General features: G+C 37.9%; 4 protein-coding genes across 4 annotated transcripts; 3 read left to right on the top strand and 1 right to left on the bottom strand.

Moving 5' to 3' along the window:
- Positions 1-1,127: 1,127 nt before the first annotated feature.
- On the top strand, positions 1,128-3,549 carry LOC112203657 (probable serine/threonine-protein kinase PBL23). The gene is made up of 5 exons (XM_024344586.2): positions 1,128-1,521; positions 1,854-2,035; positions 2,166-2,355; positions 2,519-2,910; positions 3,151-3,549. The coding sequence occupies exons 1-5, from the start codon at positions 1,395-1,397 to the stop codon at positions 3,403-3,405; spliced, it is 1,146 nt and encodes a 381-aa protein (XP_024200354.2). The 5' UTR covers positions 1,128-1,394; the 3' UTR covers positions 3,406-3,549.
- A 3,738-nt stretch (positions 3,550-7,287) lies between these two features.
- On the top strand, positions 7,288-8,808 carry LOC121049192. The gene is made up of 4 exons (XM_040505832.1): positions 7,288-7,468; positions 7,754-8,092; positions 8,192-8,310; positions 8,410-8,808. The coding sequence occupies exons 1-4, from the start codon at positions 7,288-7,290 to the stop codon at positions 8,806-8,808; spliced, it is 1,038 nt and encodes a 345-aa protein (XP_040361766.1).
- Positions 8,809-11,976: 3,168 nt separating this feature from the next.
- Positions 11,977-16,282, bottom strand: LOC112203656 (mediator of RNA polymerase II transcription subunit 18). Its single transcript, XM_024344585.2, has 7 exons — positions 16,148-16,282; positions 15,622-15,790; positions 14,021-14,091; positions 13,528-13,627; positions 13,044-13,101; positions 12,577-12,933; positions 11,977-12,263 (listed from the first exon to the last, which is right to left on the bottom strand). The coding sequence occupies exons 1-7, from the start codon at positions 16,280-16,282 to the stop codon at positions 12,161-12,163; spliced, it is 993 nt and encodes a 330-aa protein (XP_024200353.1). The 3' UTR covers positions 11,977-12,160.
- On the top strand, positions 15,906-24,940 carry LOC112165370 (DNA polymerase I B, chloroplastic/mitochondrial). The gene is made up of 12 exons (XM_024301859.2): positions 15,906-16,408; positions 16,912-17,635; positions 17,807-17,998; positions 18,647-19,323; positions 20,354-20,819; positions 20,956-21,051; positions 22,584-22,676; positions 22,745-22,939; positions 23,325-23,417; positions 23,503-23,715; positions 23,815-23,904; positions 24,365-24,940. The coding sequence occupies exons 1-12, from the start codon at positions 16,281-16,283 to the stop codon at positions 24,524-24,526; spliced, it is 3,129 nt and encodes a 1,042-aa protein (XP_024157627.1). The 5' UTR covers positions 15,906-16,280; the 3' UTR covers positions 24,527-24,940.
- The last annotated feature ends 130 nt before the right edge of the window (positions 24,941-25,070 follow it).

Here is a 25,070-nt window from a genome sequence, read left to right as displayed (position 1 = left end):
AATTATGGGACGCAAAAAAGAAACAAAATCTAGTATATGCACTTTTGGATGGTTTCATATCGCTTCAGTAAGCCCAGTATCATTTGATTTAGTGGCATAGTCTCCCCTTCGTAAGTGGGAGGTTGTGAGTTCGACTCACGAAAGACTAGTTGTAGCATTTGAGTTGTTTATCTGATCAAAAAAAAAAAAAATCGCTTCAGTGAAATTTAATGCTTTTTTCTTTCGTATGGTCTATTTATTAGATTTTTTTACTGTATATCAATGGTGCATCTTGTTTCTAGGTGTTGCCAATTACAATGAGAGATGGTCATCTGGCCATTTTAGTGCTTAAGCTTTTGAAGATACAATAGTATTTGTGCTTCAGGCTAGTTGAATTTGTTGTACATTTATGAAGCTTCTCTTTGCCAATTTACTGCTTTTGCTTTATCATTTATGCATTTGCTCTTTTTTTTTTTTTTTGAAATAAGGGCTGGTGCAGCTGCCCTCAAGCCTTCATTAATGAAACTGCTGAATACAATGGAGGGGACATGAAGCCTAAACCCTGAACAATTAGTAACAAGAGAACATCCCGAATAATAACAGGAGCCTCCACTAATCCTATATATACATGCATTTGCTCTTATGATTAGTATGAATATGCATGTATATATAGCAAATTATGAGCACATTACAATTCCAATATTTTAGTATCCCAGCTGATGTTGCACTGTTTCATTTGTTTTACTGGGTCTATTGCTAACCTTATTTATTTTTAACAGATAAGATATTGTCATATAAAATGCCACATCACTGGATAAGCAAATCCTGAAGAATTTCTTGGTGCCGCTACTATTATTGGTTACCATATATAATTTACAGCGCCGGCGGTTTCTGTAAAGATAGACAAAAATGGTTGGAAATGCAAGATCGACCTTGTCCAATTAAAGAAGGTTAAGTTTTGGCATGAAAATAATAGCAAGTTTTAGTTTTGGCCTGCCATGTTATCAACACAAAATCCAGATTTTAATTGTTCAGATAATGAAAAGAAGTAGTTAAACAAAATGTGAATTCCTACCTGTCCCTCTTTATTTAGAAAACTTGACTGAGTCTTTTTGGCTGTCCGAACTAAATGGTTTGGAAATGAAGGTGAAGCAAAATGAAGAATGCGAAGAATATCGAGCTTCTGGTTCTTGAAAGACCAGAAAGCATTCTGGTTTTTCCTGAGCCAAGGCGAATAGATATCCATTTCCAAAATATATCAAATTGTATTGTGTACACTTGTTTTTTCTTGGGGTTGAATTAAATCCAACATTTGTGTTGTTACATGATATTCCCAAGTTTTTTTTCAAGATCAAGCACGTAAGACTTGGATGAAAAAAATTTGAAGGTGCTGTGATCGGATTGAAGTTGAGGACATGATGAGTTGTTTCCGATGTTGCATGTCTGAAGAGAAAATCGCTAGGAAGTCATTGAAAAAGAGCATAAAGGAATACCATGACACAAAAACCTTGAACTCATTTGCTAACATCTCCTTCAAAACTGGTAAATTCTTTGAAACTTTCTCTGTCTAATTAAATTTACAAAAATTACGAAAAAAATAAAGACTTCTTTCAATTATAAAGAATAACATCTCCTTTTTTAGTTTATGTCAAAGTTTTCCAATTTGTGATTAGAATTGTCTATCTTTTGAAAGCTAGACCAGCATAAATAATTAAATTTCTATAGATAGACTTTTTTTTTTTTCCTTTGGACAATCTATATAAAATATAGATTACTAGAAAGTCACTTGGCTAGCTTATATGAAGTAGCTAGTTCAATTCTGCTGGCCTCCAATAAGTTTTTGATTGTTAACCTTGAACATATTTACACTGTAGATAGCAGCAGGAGAAAGTATATTACCGATGAAATAGCAAAGATTGGCAAAGGAAATATTTCTGCTCGGATTTTTACTTACCGTGAACTATGTGTTGCAACTCAAAATTTTCATCCTGAATATTTGCTTGGCGAAGGTGGTTTTGGAAGAGTTTACAAAGGCCACCTTGAATGCACAAACCAAGTATTGTTTCTATCCATATCCTAATTAATTTCATCCTTTATTTCATCAATTCCCTCTTCTTCTTCTTCTTTTTTGACTGGAAATTCCCTCTTCTAAATAGGTTTTGTTTTAACTAACCCATTTTGTTTAGGTTGTTGCTGTTAAGCAATTAGACAGGAATGGATTCCAAGGAAATAGAGAATTTCTTGTAGAAGTTTTGATCTTGAGCCTTCTTCATGCTCCTAACCTTGTCAATTTGGTGGGATATTGCGCCGATGGTGATCAAAGAATTTTGGTGTATGAGTACATGGCCAATGGATCCCTAGAAGATCATCTTCTTGGTATGCACCACATTAATTCGTTGTTCTTTTTTTTTTTTGGATATACACATTAATTCGTTGTTCAAATGTGACTATTCTAGCTATTTTCAATGTCTTGTAGTGAATAATTTTGTGACATGTGCTTGTATGTGTATTATAACATGCGTTACTTTTTTTTCCTCAGATTTACCTCCAGGCAAAAAACCCTTGGATTGGGAAACTAGGATCAAAATAGCTACTGGAGCAGCAAAAGGACTTGAATATCTACATGAACAAGCAAATCCCCCTGTCATATACCGCGATTTCAAAGCTTCCAACATACTGTTAGATGAAAACTTCAATCCGAAACTCTCTGATTTTGGTCTAGCAAAGCTTGGTCCAACTGGGGATAAGAGTCATGTGTCGACCAGGGTTATGGGAACCTATGGATATTGTGCTCCTGAATATGCTCTCACGGGCCAATTGACAACAAAATCCGACATTTATAGCTTTGGAGTTGTGTTTTTGGAGATAATCACTGGGAGGAGAGTTATAGACAACAACAGACCAACTGAAGAGCAGAATTTGGTTACTTGGGTATGTCAAAGCTCTATATATTGCAATTACTGTTAGTATTATACTATCATTCTCTAAGAGTCTAAACTTTTGAAGTGTAATGATTGTTTTAACATTATATCAGAGTCTTGATAAGTCGAGGTATTGTTTTTAAACCTCCGAGTTTAATTCCTCGTGAGGAAGTCAGCTTGATATCCATTGTGAAGTCGGTTTCCAAACAACTTAAGCTTTTGAGGTCTAATAGGTCATATACTTGTGCAGGCACAACCATTGTTTAAAGACAGAAGAAAATTTGTATTGATGGCAGACCCATTGCTACAAGGGAAATACCCCATAAAAGGACTTTACCAAGCACTTGCAGTTGCAGCTATGTGTCTCCAAGAGGAAGCTGCAACTCGGCCTCTGATCAGCGATGTTGTAACAGCTTTAGAATTTTTATCAGTAGATAACCTTGGTGAAGGGGGTAATGAAAATATGGAGAATGACGGTGCAGATGAAGGTACTAAAGAAGAATGAGAAGATATGGTAAATGAAAAGCCTATGACATAGGAAACTGAGAAATGTATTGTGCATGTTGTAGCTAGCTAGGCTGCTTAAAAATCAATACCCCATTTCACCATTGTTTCAAATATCACTTATTTATCTCTTCTCATTTCCTTTCATGTTTGTGTTAAGCTTAGAGTTTACACGATTAAAATTTTCACAATTAATCTTGGCAAGACTAGAATTGTAATGAAAAGAACCATCACAAATAATGTTAGGTCATGAAGGATGAGGAACTTCAACAAGTTGTAGTTTGTTCAAGAACGCTGGTGGCAAATCCATAATGGATCGACTTGATATCAAGTGTGTTTTGGGCTAACCTAGATATTTTATTCATGCTTTAGCTAAAAAAAAAAACCAAAGTAACTTATCTAAAATATAGAGAAGATATAAACAAAAAAAAAATCATGAAGATCTGAAGATTCGATTACCTACTACCCACCATGTAATCGATTTTTTTTTTTTGAGAGAATAAATAATCTATTAATAACCAAACATGTTACAAAATTTCAGACCTTCAACGAGAGGGACTTACATGAGCTAAAAAAACTCAACCCCACCCAAATTAACCTATAACCAAACCTATGTATAACGATACAACCCCGCCACCAACATTAAGATGAACTGTTTCCACCCGTTAGGACACCGCGTCCCAAAACAACCAGACCACGTGTAAAGGTGATTCACCATCACGCTGATAACCAGAAAGCACTGCCAAAAGACCAGACCCACCAAAACAACCAAGACACCAAACAATGGCATCGACACTCCCCAGAAACACCTAAACTCTCGCTCACAAGAGGAGGGACTTATTCCTAACTAAAAAACCACCAAAACCAAATAGCAAATAACTAAAAAACAGTACACAAATCAACACCAGAGAGGCTTAAGAACATAGGCCCAGCCCAAAGACCACCACCCCCAACAAAGGGCAAGCATGGCAGGTAAACCCTCCTACTACCAGCGAACCCCAACGCCACCACGCCGTCTCCACGCATCAAAACTGCACCTCGCTGAATTCCTCCGCCACTGCACCGCCCTGACACGCCGCAAACAGCCCCTGCATCAAGCGGACGACCTCAAACAGGTCCAAAGCGGAGGCCGCGACAGATCCCTTTCGGGATCGGCACCTCCTCGTTCAGATCTGATCAACCACAGCCTAAAAAGCAGGGTCGATGAAATTAGAAACCACCGCCGGAACTCCAAGTTCCGTTACTACACCTCCGATGTCGTCACCTCGATCCGATAGAGACAGATCGAAAACTATCCGCCCAAACAGGAAATGACGACCCATCCACCCTCCCAGAGCCACGCCGCTGCCTTAAGCCCCCTCCACTACTCAGAAACACCATCCTCTCCCGGGCCGGAACGCAGCGGCGGAAAAGCCAGCTACATTCGGCTGGGAGAGAGCACACTCACAGTCGATTTTTTTCCTCCTTCGTGCGTGCGACGGCTACCAACGAGAGAGAGAGTAAAAAAAGACCCCTTAGAAGTATCACCATGTAATCGATTTCTTAAAGGAATAATGAGAGAACTGACATACTTTTTATTGGTGTCCCTTGACAACACAACCGTGTTGCATTTTGAATAAAGGAAAATAGAAAATAAAATGGATGTGTTAGCTTTTCAGTTCACAATTTTAGTTTTGATGAAAATAAATTTACAAAAATTTCTATTGAAACTTAAGTTATCAAATAAAATATCAATAAATGTTGGTAAATACCTATATAAAAATACTAGCTGTAAATATATTTTGGATATCACTCAAATATCAGTAGGCTCAAGTTAGAGAAATCTTGGTAGTTTCAAATAAATTTCAACTCTTGCTTTTAATCAATGTTCTAAAAAACTGCCGCCCAGGCTGCCTAGGCGCTGGGCGGTGGCAGACCGAGGGGATTATTGGCTAAACGGCGCTCTTAGGCAGACTGGATTTAGGCGGCCTGGGCGGTCTGGGTGGCTAGGTGACTAGGTGGGTTTCAAATTTTTTTTTCTCTTTTTGCAACATCTAAACCCCAAATCAATGAGACCTAATCTGCTAAACGCCTAAACCATTCGATCCCCAAAACTCCTATTCGCTCTCCCTACCAAGCCACCACTCCTTCACCGCAGCTCCAATGCTTTATCTCGGCCTCAGACTCGCTTTGTAACGCCTTCAATCTCCAACTCTATAAGTCCCTCTGCTCCCTTAAATTGGAAGTTTGAATTAGGATTTCACTATTTTGGTTAGTGGGTAGTTGGGTACTGAATCTATTTTGGAATTTGGATGCATGAATTGGGGTTGAACTATTGGAAAATTTGAATTTTGAAGAGAAGAATTTGTTGTTCAGTTCTTCGTTCTTCACTTCTTCATATATGCTAGTGCTAGTTCTGTTAATGCTCTGCGGCTCTGCTATTTCAAATTGATCAATTCTGTTCTTGAGTTCCTGTTATTTGTTATTTGTTAAGGACAATAACTTTAGGTGCAAAGGTATCCAAAATTCCAAATACATGACAGGTCTGTTGTTAGAAGTTGAGGATGCTAAATTGATTTAGAAGCTATGCATTATGTTCAGATTTAGAAGCTAAATTGATGCGCTATGCATTCTGTTCAGATTTGGAGGCACTCTTTTCAATTTATATGCATAATTGTTTCCATGCATTCTGTTCAAATTTAGAAGCTAAATTGGTGCATTCTGCATTATGTTCAATTTATATGCATAATGCATTATGTTTCGATGCATTCTATTCAGATTTAGATGCATTCTGCCACTAATACATGTGTTTTCACTTTTCAATTTTCACTATCCATTCTACCACGATGAGTTTCTTGGGCCTATTGTTAAATGTTAATGCATTTTGCCATGTTGTAAACTTGTAATGAAGCAAGATTGTTTTTGTTTCATTGTTTGTTTTTTAATAGGAGAAAACTTAATGGCATCGTTCGGAGGATTTAATGCTACTATTACTACGAATCAAGTTGATAGATCATTGAGGCGTGGGTCAACCAATGCTGGATGGGACTTTGTGGTGTTGGCGGATCCACACAACTTAGATAAATTAAAGTGTAAGTTGTGTGGGAAGTTAGTTAGTGGTGGAATGCATAGGATGAAGCAACACATTGCCAACATCAAGGGAAATGTTGCTGCATGCAGAATTGTTTGGATGTCGATAAAGCTAAATGTATAGCCGCAATAGAAGGAGCAATAATTAAGAGAAAGCAAAATGATATGCATGAGAAGGAAGTGAGGGAAGAAGTTGAAGTTTCTCATGTAGAAGATGTAGAAATTGAAGGGCCAAGTTTCTCAAGAAAAAGGCCGCACTTTCTTGGGCCTATAGACAAGTTTGCATCTTCAATCACTCCTGATTCTTCAATTGATGGAAGCAAGAGGATGCGTCAACAAAACATTAATGATGTCATTTAGAAGGAAAGAACACATAGTGTGCATCAATGGTTGGCTAGGTCGGTTTATGAAGCCGACATTCCTTTTCATGCCATTGACAATGATAGCTTTAAAAGATTTGTCGAGGCGGTTGGTCAATTTGGGCCAGGTTACCGACCTCCAACTCAATACTAACTAAGAGAGCCGTTGTTGAAGGAAGAGGTTGAGAGGACAAAAAACTCACTCAAGAAGCAAGAAGAAGAGTGGACAAAGAATGGTTGCTCAATTATGACGGATGCTTGGAGAGACCGAAAAAGAAGAAGCATTATGAACGTATGTGTCAATTGCAAGGAAGGCACTACTTTTCTTTCTTCAAGGGAAGATTCTTTGCAATCACACACCGGAGCCTACATCTTTTGAATATGTAGACAATTGCATTGAAGAAGTTGGGCCACAAAATGTAGTTCAAGTAGTGATGGATAATGCCACTAACAATATGGCGGTGGGGAATTTGTTAAAGATAAAGAGGCCAAATCTATTTTGGACTTCATATGCCACTCATACATTGAATCTCATGCTCCAAGGGATTGGTGACCAACCAAGATTCAAAGGAGTGATTGAGAAGGCAAAGACATTCACTATCTTTGATGAGGAATCATACAAAGAAAAGAGACATAGTGAGACCGGGAGTCACTAGATTTGCTACCACGTTTCTAACTTTGCAAAGCTTGATGGACAAGAAGAGTGAATTGAGGTGCATGGTTGCTTGTGATGATTAGTCCGCTTGCAAACATTCTAAGAGTGCTAAGGGGAAAGTGGCAGATAATACCGTATTGAGTGCCTCTTTTTGGAATGGGGTAACACTTTGCTTGAAAGAGTTTGCTCCTTTATTTAAGGTGCTTCGCCTTGTGGATGGGGATAAAAAGCCATCAATGGGCTTTTTGTATGGAGAATTACTCAAGGCAAAGAAGACATTAAAGAGGCATTCAAACATCAAGAGGCCAATTATCGGCCAATCATAGAAATTATTGATGACAAAGCCCGTGGTCTTGATAGTCCATTACATTTGACGGCTTACCTCTTGAACCCTTATTACTTCTACAAGGATGAAGACATACAGTATGATCAAGTTGTCATGGAAGGGTTATTACTTTGTGTTAAGAAGTTTTTTCCCGATGACCTTGAGACCCAAAATGTTGTGGCAAATGAAGAGTTGTTGATGTATAAGAGCAAAGGAGGTGGATTTGGAAGAGCTTTAGCTAAGTTGGGATGTGCTAAAAATGATGACAAGTATGATCCGGGTAAGAAACTAAGACTATTTCATTATTTTGTGAAAACTACTAAGCATGATATTAATTTTGTTTACTTTTTGACTTATAGTTTTGTTTGTGCACATGTAGTTGGATGGTGGTCCAATTATGGAAATGGAACACCCAAATTGCAAAAAATGGCTAGAAGAATACTCTCTTCAACTACAAGTTCATCCGGGTGCGAGAGAAATTGGAGTACTTTTGAGGGAGTAAGTGTTTCCTCTCAAATGCCTAGAACAACACTTTCTTCAAATGGTTGACTTGTTACTAACTTACTAATATTTCTTTTCTTTTTTTGTTTTATGTAGATCCATTCAAAGAAAAGGAATAGACTAGATGTTTCAAGGTTGAACAATCCACTCTATGTCCAATTCAATGCCAAGATCATCAACAAAAAAAGAAGAGCTCAAGAGTTGGGTGTAGATGTGCTACTTGGTAATGAAGCTAGTAGGGCTCAAGGGTGGATTGTTGATGGTGGTAATGAAGAAGATGACTCAGATATTACTAGTGAAATGGAGGGAGAGGCTTCAGGAGTGGATACTGGGCCTAGGAGAAGCTCTAGAAATGTAGAGGTAAGAGAACTTCATGATGAAGATTTTGTATTGGATGAGGACACGGAAGAGGAGGGAGAAGAAGAGGATGTTGAGTTTGCGTCCAATACCGAAGGAGTCTTGGATGGATATGGAAAAGAAGAGTTAGAGGTTTAGGCTTGCAATTGTTTTATGACTTTATCACTTTAGTCTTTATGTATGCTTATTTAGAACTCTCTCAAAATTTGAATATTCTAGGTGCAATTTTATTACTCTTTGAGTCTTTATAAGTTTATATATTTTTAATTACATAAATAAAAGCTATAAAAATTAAAAAATACAAAACCGCCTGGGCGCTCCTCCCCAGCCCACTGCTTGACTAGCGCCTAACGATTTTTCGAACCTTGCTTTTAAAGACCATGTGATAGATAAGTAGGTTTGGCAGCATTTGGGAGAAAAACTTGGATAAAGATGTCTTGCCATGTGGATAGTAGCGCCATCTAATCAAAATCTAAGAATTCACATCTATTTACTTGAAATGCCTTACTTTCAGGGCTGGTCCTGAGTCTTTCAAGAATTATCTTGGGCCCCTAACGTGCATATTAATATAAGTCTTGCAAATACTCTTTGATTCACAAGATTTGTCAGAGATCGTGTGCAATAAGATATATATAAATTCATGTTTCAAAATTTATTGAGGATTAACACAACTAAATAGCATGTTTCAAAACCCAATAAAAAGTTTATTACCCCAATAAAAAGTTTACTTTCCCCAATAAAAAGTTTATTACCCCTAAATAAAATGTTTATTACCCCCCAATAAAATGCTATTGTCCCAACAAAACAATTACATCAGTTAACCATTAGTACAATCAGTCAAGAATCTACAAAATCTACCAGACATATGCTATTCTAGTATGTAATTGGAATTAAAACATCATTTCTGCATATTTTCTCATACTTTTTCATTAATGAACCAAAGAGAAAGTAAAATGCTAGAGCTATGCAACATATCCAAATGGGGCACTTGGACATTTGTGTTGCTTCCCTTTGAATCCCCACCGTCCATGTGCTCGATCCTGATCTTGTTACCATCAGGAATGAGATTTTATGAAAAACGAATACATGTATTATTACCTTTGGAGCTTAAAGACTGCTTGTAAATTCGTTGATCCTTATAGTTTGAGAAGATAAGTGTACCTCCTGAAAAGCTGAAAGCGCCACCGCTGTACTCCTGAGCTAGTGTTCGAACCGCATAGTCCTTCAGCGTAATATCAACGGTTCATCTTTCGGTCTCTCCGGTTCTCTCTCCAGAACCACTCGTCTATACACAAGCAACTCCTCATTCATTAAAATCAAACACATCCAATTGAAAAGTAGTGACAGAATAGAGATGGATAGTGAAATCGGTACCTGGATTCTAATGGACGAGACTCAAGCCAGATGAGGCGGCCGAGGGAAGCGACGGTGGTGCCACCGAGCTGATTGGAGGTGTCGGAGACGACATCGGCGGTGATTGGGGATTTCCAAGAGCTAAAATGAGCTGTGATTTTCTTCTCTTGCTTGGTTTCAGAGAAGATGATGTCATTTTATGGCGGTGCTGACTTTTGGTTGAGACTGTGGCAAGGACCTCTTCCCCTCCTCCTCCTTCATCGTCATACAGTCTCTGATGCCCAACTCTGCCACCAACTCCGACTACGAGATCTCCATCCTCAACCGCCTAGTCAACGGCCGTCCAATTCTCATTCCGGTGAAGATGGTGGTGAACTTGGCGTCGTCGAGGTTGACGGTGGTTGGTGTCCAGTGGTTGTGACTCGTTGAGTCGACTCAGCCAGGGAGGGAAGGGAGAGAGAGAGTGAGAGAGAGAGAGATTAGAGGAGTGTAGTTTATTAATTAGGTTTAGGGCAAGAATAAAAATTTCTAAATGAAGTAAGTGGGAGTATCTTAATCTATACTAGAAATTAATTTCCTTGCTGGAATATATATATATATATATATATATATATATATACACTAGTCTGTAATCACATACTCTGCATGTGTAAGAAAAAATTTAATTGTAAAAAAAAAAAAAAAAAGTTATCTGCAGAATAAATAGTTTCAGTGGGAGTTATTGCAGAAAGAAAAGTAGGGGTTGTGCCGTTGTGGAATCATTTCTTTTTAATTTTCTGAATAAAAATCTATTTTGTAATTGTCCTATTTAGCCTTGTGATTTAATTTATTCTCAAAGTTTTTTAATATTTCAGGGTTAAATCTGTTAAAATTTTCAGTTTTGGCTAACAAAGCCTCTTCTCTTAATAATTGTATAGATATGGGCATTTGGTCAAGATGCCTATAATCAAATATATGTTAAGCTACTAACACAAAATTCTAACCCTAATAGAGAGAGATGCTAATAACTTTTCCACATAAGCCAAAAATTATTTCAACAAGGCCGATCTAAAAATTTAAGTGACCCGAAGTTTTCAACCCACCCATTCTCTTTCGATTCTCGGAACAAATTTTAGACCAACCGACAACTCCGGGTCAAACTCAATTTAGGCCTAAAACCGAATCGGACCAATATGCGCCCACCCCTAACCAAAGAGTCTAAGGGATCATATAGAGCTTCTTAAAAGAGACCAACAGTAATTATGTCATATACGAGTCAAGAGACCAATAGTAATTATGTCATATTCAAGTCATGTCGTTTTACATTTTTATCAATACTCTTTCCTTTTAATATTATTTTTATATGAATATTAGTCAACACTAACTCAAGCTTGTTTAATCAATGGTTTCATCTGACATTGCGGAGGTCTCTAAAATTGGTCAAGTAGGTAAATTGTTGTCAGAGCAACATGGAAAAGCAAATGTCGATTAGGCTTCCTCCTCTCCCATTTTTTCCTCAATCTATTTTCACCACCTAACCCACGATGGTTGTAAAGAACTAGAAGTTTCTTATGCCATGGCAATTACGTCTAAGAGAGACTTATATCCAAATAACTACAAAGAGGCAACTAACAACTAAAGACAGGTTTTACATTTTTCTCAAGCTGCTGAAGTCGAGTACTAATCACATTTAGACAAGTTTAACCTATAATGATCATTATCAAAGACGATAGCTGAGGACCGTACTGCTCATAACCAGCTGTAATTCAGTACACCAATCGGTGTATTATGCGTAAACAAGTCTATCTCCTTCATTCTAGGCCTTGAAACTCTGGGATGCTTCTCCAGGAACCAACTCATCGCCTAGAAAAGAAGAGCACAACGAAAGAAACTATTGCCAATCCCTGTCAATGATTCAGCATACTAGCAAATGATAGAGCCCTTTCTAGTATGCAGTAGATGCTTGGAAAAACATATAAAAAACATAGTTATGATTATTGACTTTGCAGGTGATGAGTAACTGTCACCAGCACACCTCTTAAGTTTTAGCAATGAGAAACTACTGTAATATACTGTTATGAAGTTTGACAAGCAGTTATGATTACCAACTATTGTTAAACCAGTAAATACAGAATTTGAAGGAAATTTACAACTTCTGCTATAAGGTAGTACCCCCACCATCAGACATGAGAGATGCAGCAGCGGCAGCAGCGGTAGGAACAACCCCAGTTGAAATTCCCGGTTTTGACAAATGCAGGAGGCTGAGAAAATCAATTTCAGATGTAAGAATAAATTGTCAAGTCAATATAAATTCAAGACCTGCATCATCCCATGGTGAGTTTGCCTAATCCATTTAAAGAACCAACAGTTTTTAGGTTGATGTAATTTTTATGCTCTGTCCATTTACTGCCTCATCATATATTGTATGATCAACCAACATGCCAAATTGTGAATGAGATTATAATGAAGGTAAAGGGCATCTATGCACTACATATGAATTAAAGCTCACCCGGCTATAACTTAGGCTTGGGAAAACAGAAAATAGAAGAAAAAATATAAATAAACTAAACTTACGGTGCAAGATATTCGCAAAATGATGACACTGCCGACGCAACTTCAGTATAAGTTTCAGATGATGCAGGGGCTGTAACTTCAACCAACTGTATCCCGGGAGTTACAGGGACAGCTTCATCTGTATTGTGTAGTTGTGGCATCTTATTAACTGATGACACAGTCACAGTCATCTGCGTGCCTCTCTGGAAATGGAACGCAAACCCAACCCTCAGTAACTCATGATCCAACTTGTAGCCAAGTGCATAAAATAAGCGAAGCACATTCTTGCTTGCTTTGCTTTCGATCACAGTTCTTACTAAAACTGAGAGTTGCTCAGCACCTGCACCTCTCATCGCACCCCCCACGAACCTCACAGTCCTACAAAATTTAGGATGTAAAATATATGCAATATGAAATCAACTAATCATATAAAAATAAAAATACATACGTTGATGAATTTGAAAGGGGAGAGATTTTTTGAGCTTTACCATGTAGGTTCAGTTTGTTCAAGATTGCAAATAAGTCGAACCTCAGAAGGTACAGCTCCTAGATAAAAAAAAATCATAACTAGTAAGGGACTGCCAAATCATCTCTTTCGGTGCTATTCAGCAGATATATATAGACGACTCTATCATAATAATGACACATTAGCATTTTAGTGAAAGTAATCATATGTTGTTTTTGCTACTTAAAAACAGGAACACTTGTACACAAATTCTTAAGAAAGACTGTCACATGGATCAATTCAAAGGTCACTCGAGGTGAAAAATCTGAACTTGAAGTCACTAAGGAAAAGAACCAAACAAGTAAAAAAGCCAACAGACTGCTGGGAAATTTTGTATTGAACCACACCAAAGAAGGCTTTGAGCTTCTCCTTAATATGAGTCCACAAAAGAGGAAAAATAACATACTGATTTGCCTAATCACTACACAGATCAATAGTGTATGAGAAAACGAGAAAACAATCTGTACCTAAGTTTGGGCCACTTTTAAGGCATATCTCATGGACCTTCAAAGGTTCTCTGCGAACACCACAAAGACCCTGAAGAAGAATCTCAAGGGCTTCAACATGCTGCAAGACGTAAACCATATGTTAGTTACAACTTCAAATACTCCACGCATAGGGGGGACATATAAAATGAGGGAATACGGTTCTTTCAAGGATGTTCCTCCAATTATAAGCAAACTAGAGTTGATAATCATTAAATCTCTGTGCATATAAAAAAGAAAAGTACTAACTAAAATGATCAAATTCAAACTTGGTTCCTCACACATTAACCTCAAACGAATCATTTGTTAACTTGGTAAAGACTTAGAAACCTACGCACCGAAAAGTAATGGCAAGCAAGAGATTCAATCTTTCTCATCTAGCAGCAACACAAAGACAGCTAACCAAAAGGTATCAAATGCCATAAATCCACACTCGAAGAAACTGCATTACAAATTGTAAGTCCAACTGCATTACCTGTGTTTCTATGATTCCCTGAACCACGCACTCCATCCAAATTTTGCTGATATAATCAACCTCACCAAACCCTAATGAGCAATCATACCCAAAAAAACAGAGAATTCAAGATTGTAAATTTCACATCATGGGTCTCTAATGTAAGAATTTACAGCATACTAGTAAACTATAAAGTACCATTAAATTAAAGGTCGAAACCTTAAATCAAAACAACCCTAGAAAGAACAAGTTAAGGGACTAAACAAACAAGAAGTTAGAACTTACCGAGAGTGAGCTTTGGATTTGGGGCTTACTCTTACAGCCTACAGCTCTGGTGCCAAGGGAAGAAGGTCTTCCTTATTCTAGGTTTCTGTGAATCCAGAAGACCATTTCAAGTAGCTTTAAATTATTGCTATGGGCCTCAAAAGTTTTCAAAAGCCAATTGTAATATAAGCCCCAAAAAAAGCCCATTTACAGGAATCACACTGCAAAAATTCAACTGTTTTAAACACTTTTCTATTATTATTAAAGAAAAACACTTTCATCTCTTTCGGTGCTATTCAGCAGATATATATAGACGACTCTATCAAAATAATGACACAATAGCATTTTAGTGAAAGTAATTGATAATTAAACAAGCAATTATCAAAAAGTTTAACATAAAAGAGGTCCTGAAGTTGATGGATCAATAATTGATAAACACCTAACTGAAATCTCTATCTTCTAATTTTTTCAATCAACCATCAAAATCGCAAAGTGCAGGACAAACAAAGTATTCAAAAGATCACAATCTGTATCAGTCAAAATGCAAAGTCCAGAACATGATCCTAAACTCAAAACTAAAACCAAAATTGGAGAAACCAAAACCTAAACTCAAATTCAACTTAGAAGACATGACTTGAATGAATAACATGACTAAACTTGACAAAGATTGCCTCTTTGGAAACACATTCCTAATAAAATTTTTGACACACTGTAGATTGCAGATAGTGAAAATCTTTGCTTCTTACAGTAGTAACAATTAATATGCTGCTGCTGCTTATAATATCATATTACCAAATATATATATATAATCCCACCATCACATCCCTATACGTTCTCATTATGATCGTCATATAACACCAAAGTTGATACAAAGTTCTTAAGTTACCAAAATTGATAAAACCATTCCACTCAAATACCTATATCTCTAACCCCAGCAGCCAGCACAAACAAAACTAAAAGAAGCAGAACACAACAGCAAAAAACACAAATTTCCGAGCCTGCAATCCCTACTCTCCAAACCAAACTCATGTCTATTACTCCTCTTCTTCCTCTACCATTTGAACACACCACTGAACCACATTTGGAAAAAAAAAAAATTATATTGCTATTACAATACTTAAAAGGCCTCGGCAGATACTAAATCTTAGCCAACTCTTCAATTAAGCATAAACAGAACAAACTCAGAATCAAAACTCTGAAATTACAGAATCAAATTCAATCACCCAAAAAAACAGTAACCCTAACCGTAAAAGATAATCAAACTCAATTCCCAATTTCCGAAACCCAGAGTCAATAACAACATGAATCAAAAGAGAAAACAAAAACCCCAAAAAACATAGAAATCTGGGAAACAATACCTTCGATACAAAACGCTTTCTCTCCACCGATCTGAATCTTGCAGACAGATTCGACACAGATCTTCTTTCCCCTCGCAGCAAAATGCTCTCTCGGTTTCTTTCTCTCTCTCGGTCTCTTTCTCGCTCTCTCTGTTTCGACTGTACTTCCTCTAGAAACCACGAACGAAATCTACGTGTATTTGACTTGATTATAGAACGATGGCATCCCGTAAATCAGAGAAACATAGGGGCAAAAGAGAACAAAATCCCCCGGCAAAATGGGCTGCAATATCCTACCTTCCCAAGCCCTTAAACCGTAAAATCACCATTTCCTTTTATATTTTAGTATTACAAGTTGTTGAGAGACAAATATTTTGGCAACCATATAAATAAGAATTTGGTGAAAACAAAAAGAAAGTAAAAGCCGAAAATCTAAACCCAGCGAGGGTTTAGCCTCTGTAGTCTTTACCGCCTTCATCATCTCAATCTCAATCTCAATCTCATCTCATGGCTTTGCTCTGCTCCTCTGCTCCTCTCTCAGACCCACTTGTTCCAGACCCCAAATAATCCACCCCCAAACACCCATTCTTTTTACAGGTCTGCCACCCAAGCTTGTCAAGACGGCTTCTTTTTCTTCTCTTAGCCATATTAAGCTGGGGAGAGTTGCTTTCACCGACCTCATGGCTATGGGGTTCTCCTCCTTCCAGACCAGCCATTTGAGGCCTTGCCCTTCTTATTTCTCTTTATTACGGGCTTGTCCTCTGTCTTCTTCTTCTTCTAGGTCCCTATGGACTCCTTCAGTTTCAAGGTCCAGTCTTTACCTAGTTACTTGCTTGTAATTGTGTTTTTCAGTTTTGTTTTTGTTGTTTTGAGCTTTCAGCGTTTCTGGGTGTTTGAATGTTGTGGAGTTTTGCACTAGTGTTTTACTTGGGTACTGCTCGTTTAGTCTTCTTGTGTTGTGTTGACTCTTGACTGCTGTAGAGTTTGTTGGATATCTTGGGGGTAGTTAAATTTCTTTGTGGAAAATGTGAAAATAATTTTGATTACTTTCGTTTTATCTTTTGCTATATTTTTTTTGAGAAGTTCTTGGGAACTGTGAGTAGGAAGTGAGGATACCAAAATGCACATTTTTGTCTATGTTGGTGTTGGCTTTGGCATTTGGATGTTGTTATATATGTAAATGTATAGTACAAATCCACAAGCATGAGAATGTCAGATTGCTTTTGAAGTTTTCTAATATATTTTCCGCTCGCTTTGCATACCTAGAATGCAAGGAGAAGTTAATATATGTTTAATTGATAAAAAATGCAGGCGAGTTTTGGATTGCAAGCCAGAGGTCTATGTTGGGCGCCTAAGGGGTGTCCAGGCTGCCAAATCATATAATACTCTGACCTCTGAAGGAAAATCCAACGACTCTAGATATGCCTGGAGAGCTGCGGTTACTCGCCTGAGGAAAGAAAAACAGGAAGTGGAAAGTTCTTACAGAACTAAGACATACTCTGAAGGAAATATAAAAAATATTACCCCTGAAAAGGTTGATAACAGTAGCTATGAGATGGGGGAGGTAACTTTATACGAGACAAATGGTGAAGGAAGTAATGTGGACAGAGTAAACGGTTATGCACACGATAGTCCAGATGTAGTAGCTTCTGTAGGAATTGACAATCCTAGTGTGGAAAAGGTGAATGGTTATGCACATGATGGTCCAAGACTGGGTGTGGCTACGCCACCCAGATCAGGGAAGGAAGTTAAGTCCAAGGGGCCATTATTGGGGAAGACCTCAAAGGTCAGGAAAGGGATTGATTCTGGACCTAGTAAAGATGAACCCGGTAATGTGATGAACAGGGACAAGTCTGATGTAAAATCTTCTGAATCTAAAGCTGCTACACCAGTACATAGTAAGGAAGATCTTCGCAAGACACTTAATAACATTTACGACAAAGTTCTCATTGTCAATAGTGTCTCTATTGCAAAGAAAGTCGTTAGGATGCTTAGAGGTGAATATAGGCATCTTGTCCATGCCTGTGACACAGAGGTATGTATACTTGACTTTGATTGATATAGTTCTGTCACAGAACTTCTGTGTAATAGAAGTGGATAGAAGTGTACTTGATATTTGTAGATAGATGTGTGACTAGTTGTTGGGTACTTGATATTTTGTTATATACTAGTTACTGTCTAATTGCTAATGATAGGATGTTAACAGGTGGCCGAGATAGATGTTAAGAAAGAAACACCTGTAGATCATGGACAGATAATATGCTTCAGTATATATTCTGGACCAGATGTGGATTTTGGAAATGGAAAGTCCTGCATCTGGGTGGATGTTCTTGATGGTGGCGGCAAGGAACTTCTACTTGAATTTGCTCCATTTTTTGAAGATCCCTCCATTAAAAAGGTTGTTTGTCTTCCTCTCCTTTAAGGTGCTCTTGAATCCCAGAACCTTCAAACAATAAAACTTTAATTAGATAGCAGCAGCTTTGGAAAATGACTTCTTCCGTTTGCTTTGCTGCAATGATATTGCCACCTTTTTTTTGGAAGAATTTGGTTCATAACTTCATATTGACGATCTGAGCTTGGAATTGTTTGTCTTAGTGTAGAAGTTTATGCACGAATAATGTATGCTGAAGTTGTGGTTAGCTTGTTTAAGTGGCCACTTTACTCTTTCTAAATTTGTCCAATTAATGAATTGTTTGCAATTGTTTGCTTGCCCAAGCATTTATTGATAAGTAATTTTAGAACCCTCTGTTATTGTACTTAGTTGATGGAAATTTACTGAAAACTGATCCTTGGTACATGGCTCAATATCCTATTGACTGCAGGTTGTAGCCAAATGTGAATATTTTTTGTTTGTCTGGACAATATCTGTTTCGACTTTCCATACACAAACTCTCTCTCTCTCTCTCTCTCTCACACACACACACACAAAATTGGTCCAATTGCATTTGTTTTGTTGACTGATATACTTGGTATTTGTTTGACTGAGCATATAAGGTGCATGCTTGATGGAGAAATTTGATAATGAAAATCACCTTACCTTTTGTAGGTTTGGCACAATTATAGCTTTGATAACCATGTAATTGAGAACTATGGGTTTAAGGTTTCTGGCTTTCATGCCGACACCATGCACATGGCCCGCTTGTGGGATTCATCAAGGCGGTTAAAGGGTGGTTACTCTCTTGAAGCTCTAACACATGACCCAAAGGTCATGTCTGGGGCACCATCATGTGAGGAGAATGACTTGATTGGTAAGATATCAATGAAGACAATATTTGGCAGAAAGAAATTGAAAAAAGATGGTACCGATGGGAAAATAACAATCCTTGACCCAGTTGAAGTGCTACAAAGAGAGGAGAGAAAACCATGGATCTGTTATTCTGCGTTAGATGCAATAAGCACACTAAAGCTTTATGAGAGTATGAAAAACCAACTCTCCAATAGGCAGTGGGAAATTGATGGAAATCCAGCTCCTGGAACCATGTTTGATTTCTATAAAAAATACTGGCGACCATTTGGCGAGCTCTTAGTTCAGATGGAAACCGAGGGAATGCTGGTTGATCGAGGATATCTAGCTGAAATTGAGAAGTTGGCCAAATCAGAACAAGAGGTTGCTGTGAATAGATTTCGCAAGTGGGCTTCCAGCTTTTGCCCTGATGCTAAGTACATGAATGTGGGAAGTGATGTGCAACTACGCCAGCTTTTATTTGGTGGGACCGTGAACAGGTACATATTACCAAAATTTATAAAAGTAGAATTCTCACCTGCAATATATATGTGCTTGGTGATGTAGACAATTATTTTGGCGTTTTGTACTTTATCGTATGAAAAAGACTTAAAACAGATGCAAGTCTTGACTATATGAGCTTTTGTTCGTTACTAGGGATTTGAAATCAATGAAACACTTCTTGTAAATACAGACACAATATAAGAGCTGATTACATGTTGAACATAATCCCAAAATAATAGTTTCGCTTCTGATGTTCTGTTTTTGCATCTTCCTCTTGTCATCTGATGGGTACACAAAAGTGATCTTTATCTGAGGCGTCGTCCGCCTCCTCATAAATGATGTTAGGATAGGCCCTGTTAGGTTTCAAACTTGAGTGCACTGGTAATGTAGACATAGAAATTCATCACCCATGCCATGTTCGACATGTTTACTCTTGTAGAAACATTGATTTTTAATATTTTATGCCTGGGGTGCAGAAGACACAGTTAACTCTCATAAATAGATACTGTTTCATTCTCTTTTTTTCTAAATTGAAACAGGTTAAGGTTAAGGGTTTTCAATCTTTTTTACACTCTTCACCTGTATAGCTTAATTTTAAGAGCTGTGACAGCATGATTACCATTAGTACAAGGGAGGAAACATAAATACTTGCAAATTTTACTGGAGTATTGGCTAATGTTGAGAAAATTGCCCTATCCTGGAAAAGATAGTGAAACCTCAAACCCAAAACTTAATGTAGTAAGGAGCTTGATTGCTGGGGTCACTGGTTCATATGATACTGTGATAATCATATCCCCAGATATCCCACTGAGATGTTCTACCTGAAAACAATAATATCCCTGGGTTTCTTTTTTTCTTTTTTTTGGGTATTTACTGTGAACTACCTCAATCATCCTTCATTTTCATAGTAAGCTATTTAAATAAAGGTACAATATCAAGTTAAAATATAATTTCCTGATACAATCCCTATAGCCTTCTCGAGCCAACAGAAGCTGTATTGATTGACTTGATTATTTCCTGGTACAGCAAGGACTCGAATCAGGCTCTTCCAAATGAGAGGACTTTTAGAGTTCCAAACACTGATAAAGTGATTGAAGAAGGCAAAAGTACAGCTCCAAAATTTTGCAATATCACTCTGCACACAATTGGTGTCAATCTGCCAACTGAGATTTACACAGCAACTGGTTGGCCTTCAGTTAGCGGAGATGCTTTGAAGATTTTAGCTGGCAAGATCTCTTCAGAGTATGATTTTATGGATCCCGCTCCTGATATGGAGTCTGTTGATGATGGAGATTCTTGTGAGACAGTGAGTGATGAATACTTGGGAAAAGAAGAGATTATCTCTGAAAATCTTGACAGGTCCGACTATGGAACAGCTTTGCAAGCATTCGAGTCAGATGAGAAGGGGAAGGAAGCTTGCCAAGCCATTGCTGCATTATGTCAAGTTTGCTCTATTGATTCGTTGATATCCAACTTCATCCTCCCTTTGCAGGTGATTCTGCCCTTACTTTCAAATTACTGAGTTTCCTTTTATTCATGTGTGTTGTGTGAATTGGCTGCTACATTAATTTTCCAATCCTCTCAAGCTTGCTCCTCATTCTCGTGTTTTTCTACTGTGAATAATATAGGGCAGTAATATAGCTGGCAAAAACAGACGAATTCATTGTTCACTAAATATCAACACAGAAACCGGGCGGTTATCTGCTAGGCGACCAAATTTGCAGGTTTGTTATTGGCTCCAACATTCTTGCTATCTTATAAATAAATGAAAATGATATACTGCCTTTATCCTAGACAATTCACCATCACTTTATCTGACTGATGATGAAATCTGGATAGTCAGCTTCTCTTGGTTTCCTGATCTTTGGTGGGGAGAGGGGTTAATTGGAACCCGTGTTTACAGGATGTTTAAGGACACCCTTGGTGCATTCCATCACCCGTTTCCATGATTCCGTTTAAATTTCGTTAGATTTGGATCTGTGTGCATGCCATATGACCAGGCAAGTCAGTTCTTTTTGCCGTTTACAATGTTGGAAAATGTTGACTTCATCTAGCCTCCATTAAACTGTACCATGTGTGTCATGTGGAAGGGAAAATGGGCCATTTTGAGATATTAACGTCTTTCTGGAAAAAAGAAAACCATAAAACTGAAATTACAGATATTAAAAATAAAAAATATGAGTGAGTATCCCAGATGAAGTTGGAACTCTAGCAGAGAAATGTAATTAAGACAACCCCATAGGTGGGATGAAAAATGTCTTCAACTTAAACAAACCTCCTGTTTTAATTGGAGGAATGCTCTTTACACAACCAACGGCATATTGACAAGCAACTTAATCTGGACAAGAAATGAATTTAGGGGCCTTTGATGGAAGGGCTGACTGCCCCAAATTTACTTCACATCATCCACCCTGTTAAAAAGAAATTGCAAGATAATATTAGCTCCCAGAACTACATGCTGTGGGTTGGGAGCAGTTGGATTTCTCTCCAAATTTTTTATTTCTCAGTTTCATTTATTTGATTTGTCTGTTTTCAACTCTTTGGATTGTCGAATGAACATGAAGCTTGATCTCAGACTGTAGGTTCGATGGCAATGACACAGCTAATGAGGTTCTAACTGAGGCGCATCTATTGCTGCTTGAAAACTATTTCCAAACCCCAGACACCACCCTCCCCCCCCCCCCCCCCAAACACACACACCACAAAGGATCTTCTGGAAGGGCTTCCCTCAGGGTTAAGCCTACCAAAAAAAATGAAGACTTCAATTTTTCTACCTAAAGAGAATTTATTTATTTATTTTAATATTATACCCAACATGTGACTTGCATATGGGTTCCGTTTAGCAAAACTCTGACAGAGTTTTAAATTTGGTCTAAGATCAATTACACTTCTCCTCAGAGTGGTGTTATTAGGATTTTTACCACAGGTAAAATTGTGAATCACCCACGGGGATGATTTGTGTTTTTCATTCATCAAGTAATGACTTTGATCTTCAATCAAATACAAGCAGTGAGGGATTAGTAGTAATGGTGAGTCCCATGGTGGCTTCTATGTGGTCTGGGGTTTGAACATCCTCAGGAACCTGCCTAGCTATTTGCTAGAGTTTCCTGTCTTCTAAAGGTTGTATGGTTCAGCGGGGAGGCCCCAGTTTCAAGCTGGGGTGCAAGAAATGGGTTTGGGGGATTCCAAAGTATTAAATACGTTCTTAACCTTTGAGGTATGTGTGCTCATTCTGTTTTTCTTTTCACTGAATCAGAATCAACCAGCTCTTGAAAAGGACCGGTATAAGATCCGCCAGGCATTTGTAGCTGCACCTGGAAATTCTCTCATTGTTGCTGACTATGGACAGGTTAGCTGTTTGTACTATCTGCACATTACATGATTTAAAATGTATTGACTAATGTGTTAATATGGCAGCTGGAACTTAGGATTCTTGCTCATCTTTCTAACTGTAAGAGCATGTTGGATGCCTTCAAAGCTGGTGGGGATTTCCATTCAAGGACTGCAATGAACATGTACCAGCATATTCGTGAAGCTGTTGAGAACAAGGAAGTGCTACTTGAGTGGGATCCTCAACCTGGTCAGGATAAACCCCCAGTTCCAATGTTGAAGGTAAGATGTGTGTGTATGTTATACTGAGATGCTAGTTTAACAAAATCAATTTGTGATTCTTTAATGTGGGAAATTTTTTTGGTAGTTTTGTTTTATGGGAAAACTTCTCTAAGGGCCATCAGAAAGAAAAAATTATTTTTTGTCCTTTATGTCTCAAACATGTTGCAATGTTTTGGTGAATTCCATCCAATTTTAAATTTTCTATTAAATGTTGTCAATCAACGTGCACTCGTTAGTTGTTACCATCTGTTAGCATGTAACATCTAGATTTTTTTTTTCTTTCCCTTTTGCCAGTCTAATCTGGTTCGTTTGATGAGGTTACTTCTATGAGTAGCTCTGGTTTTACTCTGATAACTATCTTCTCATTCAAAATGTTACATTTCAGGATACCTACGGATCGGAGAGAAGGAAAGCTAAAATGCTCAACTTTTCCATTGCATATGGGAAAACTCCAGTTGGGCTTTCCCGGGATTGGAAGGTACTCTGTAGATTCAAATTATAATCTGGCAGTCCTTTTCTTTTTTAGCAATTTTTATGATCCATTAGTGTTTTGTGGTCCTCAGGTATCTGTCCAGGATGCAGAGAAAACAGTTGAACTTTGGTACAAAGAAAGAAAAGAAGTGAGAAGGTGGCAAGAAGAACGTAAAAAAGAAGCTAAAGAATTTAGATGTGTTCGAACATTGCTAGGACGGGCACGCTGGTTTCCCTCATTAACTCGTGCTAGCCGTGCTCAAAGAGGACATATTGAAAGGGCTGCTATCAATACTCCAGTGCAGGTTTTTGTACTATCTATCTATCTCGCTATTAATACTCCATGCAGGTTTTTGTCCTATCTATCTCTCTCTCTCTGAATTTTAATTACTCGACTGCAACAGGGTAGTGCTGCTGATGTCGCCATGTGTGCCATGTTAGAGATATCCAATAATGCACGTTTGAAAGATCTTGGGTGGAGGCTGCTTTTACAGGTTAGCTCCAATTTATTTTTCTTTTTATCAAACGAGTTATGAACCTGTGCTAATGCCAGGAAGAGAAATGCAAGTTCTAAATATTCTACCAACAGAGGGGTTTGCAGGAATGGCCAGGTCCATGGTTTGCTCCCGTGTGGTCTGGTGTTTAAACCCCCTCATGGTATACCTACCTAGGTTTGCTAGAGTTTCTGGTTTCCCGTGTCCTAATGAGGGTGGGTCTGGGAAACAGGTCTGTTGGTTTCTGGGTATAATTGTGTGTGTGCGCGCTACACAAAAATTAAAAAAAACAAACATGAAAAGCTAAGAGCTTAGAACATGCTTTAAGTGTAATTTCATATATGGAAATTGCTTCATGATGAAAATTTCGTTCTCTCTAGAGTCATGATTGACTAACTGGGGAATATTTGAGTAAAGTTTATTTCGGCCAGAGTCAGAATTAACTTTGTATGGAAAGCAGGTCCATGATGAAGTCATCTTGGAAGGGCCATCAGAATCAGAGGAGGTTGCAAAGGCCATAGTTGTTGACTGCATGTCGAAGCCCTTTGGTGGCAAGAACATCCTTAATGTTGACCTTGCGGTTGATGCCAAGTGTGCACAGAACTGGTATGCTGCCAAGTAGATACAGTGGTTCGTTACAAAATGAATCCCACTTTTGGTAGATTTGGAAAGTTGCTTAAATTGCATTCACTCCCAAGAGGTTTTGCCCAATGAATCAGTTCTTAGAGCCTGCTGATGTGAAATTTTCCATCATCTTCGATGATGTGTTTGTCACACTTTGGGCCGAGGATTACTAGAAGAGGTGCTCTGCTTTTGTGTCATATGATTCTTAAGACCATGGAGCAATTTGAAAAGCATAACTTGTAAATAGGTTATTCTAACCATCGACAGGTTTTTTATTTAGGGTGTTTTTGTATTTAGTGTCATGCATGTAAGAGTGTAATGTTGAACACTAGTTCTGTTTATTCTTTTGTGGTGAAACTCAATGTATAGTTTGAACAAGTTGCAATTCTGCCTATGAATTTCCTTTCCAGAATTAGATGGTAGAAAAAGAGAAAAAGTGATCTAAAGAATCAATCTTTTTGATCGATTGTTCTCTTGCACCTAGAACCCAAAAAAAAATCGTTTTTTCTCGTGGCAAAAATTATGCGCATCGGTCTATTTCA

This window comes from Rosa chinensis, chromosome 5 (genome assembly GCF_002994745.2).
Source record: "Rosa chinensis cultivar Old Blush chromosome 5, RchiOBHm-V2, whole genome shotgun sequence".
NCBI classification, from domain to species: Eukaryota; Viridiplantae; Streptophyta; class Magnoliopsida; order Rosales; family Rosaceae; genus Rosa; species Rosa chinensis.
Note: the sequence above shows the minus strand (reverse complement) of the source record. Positions and strands in the feature narration are given on the sequence as shown.

Excerpts from the sequence above, each read along its gene's own strand:
- LOC121049192 (XM_040505832.1), top strand. The coding sequence starts at position 7,288 with ATGGCGGTGGGGAATTTGTTAAAGATAAAGAGGCCAAATCTATTTTGG. Across the intron at positions 7,469-7,753 it reads ATACAAAGAAAAGAGACATA|GCAAAGAAGACATTAAAGAG; the intron begins GTGAGACCGGGA and ends GAATTACTCAAG. Across the intron at positions 8,093-8,191 it reads TGATGACAAGTATGATCCGG|TTGGATGGTGGTCCAATTAT; the intron begins GTAAGAAACTAA and ends GTGCACATGTAG.
- LOC112203657 (XM_024344586.2), top strand. The coding sequence starts at position 1,395 with ATGATGAGTTGTTTCCGATGTTGCATGTCTGAAGAGAAAATCGCTAGG. Across the intron at positions 2,036-2,165 it reads ACCTTGAATGCACAAACCAA|GTTGTTGCTGTTAAGCAATT; the intron begins GTATTGTTTCTA and ends CATTTTGTTTAG. Across the intron at positions 2,911-3,150 it reads AGCAGAATTTGGTTACTTGG|GCACAACCATTGTTTAAAGA; the intron begins GTATGTCAAAGC and ends ATACTTGTGCAG.
- LOC112203656 (XM_024344585.2), bottom strand. The coding sequence starts at position 16,282 with ATGAGGTCGGTGAAAGCAACTCTCCCCAGCTTAATATGGCTAAGAGAA. Across the intron at positions 13,102-13,527 it reads TAAAAGTGGCCCAAACTTAG|GAGCTGTACCTTCTGAGGTT; the intron begins GTACAGATTGTT and ends TTTTTTATCTAG. Across the intron at positions 12,934-13,043 it reads GAACAAACTGAACCTACATG|GACTGTGAGGTTCGTGGGGG; the intron begins GTAAAGCTCAAA and ends TAAATTTTGTAG.
- LOC112165370 (XM_024301859.2), top strand. The coding sequence starts at position 16,281 with ATGGCTATGGGGTTCTCCTCCTTCCAGACCAGCCATTTGAGGCCTTGC. Across the intron at positions 20,820-20,955 it reads ACTTCATCCTCCCTTTGCAG|GGCAGTAATATAGCTGGCAA; the intron begins GTGATTCTGCCC and ends TGAATAATATAG. Across the intron at positions 21,052-22,583 it reads CTAGGCGACCAAATTTGCAG|AATCAACCAGCTCTTGAAAA; the intron begins GTTTGTTATTGG and ends TCACTGAATCAG.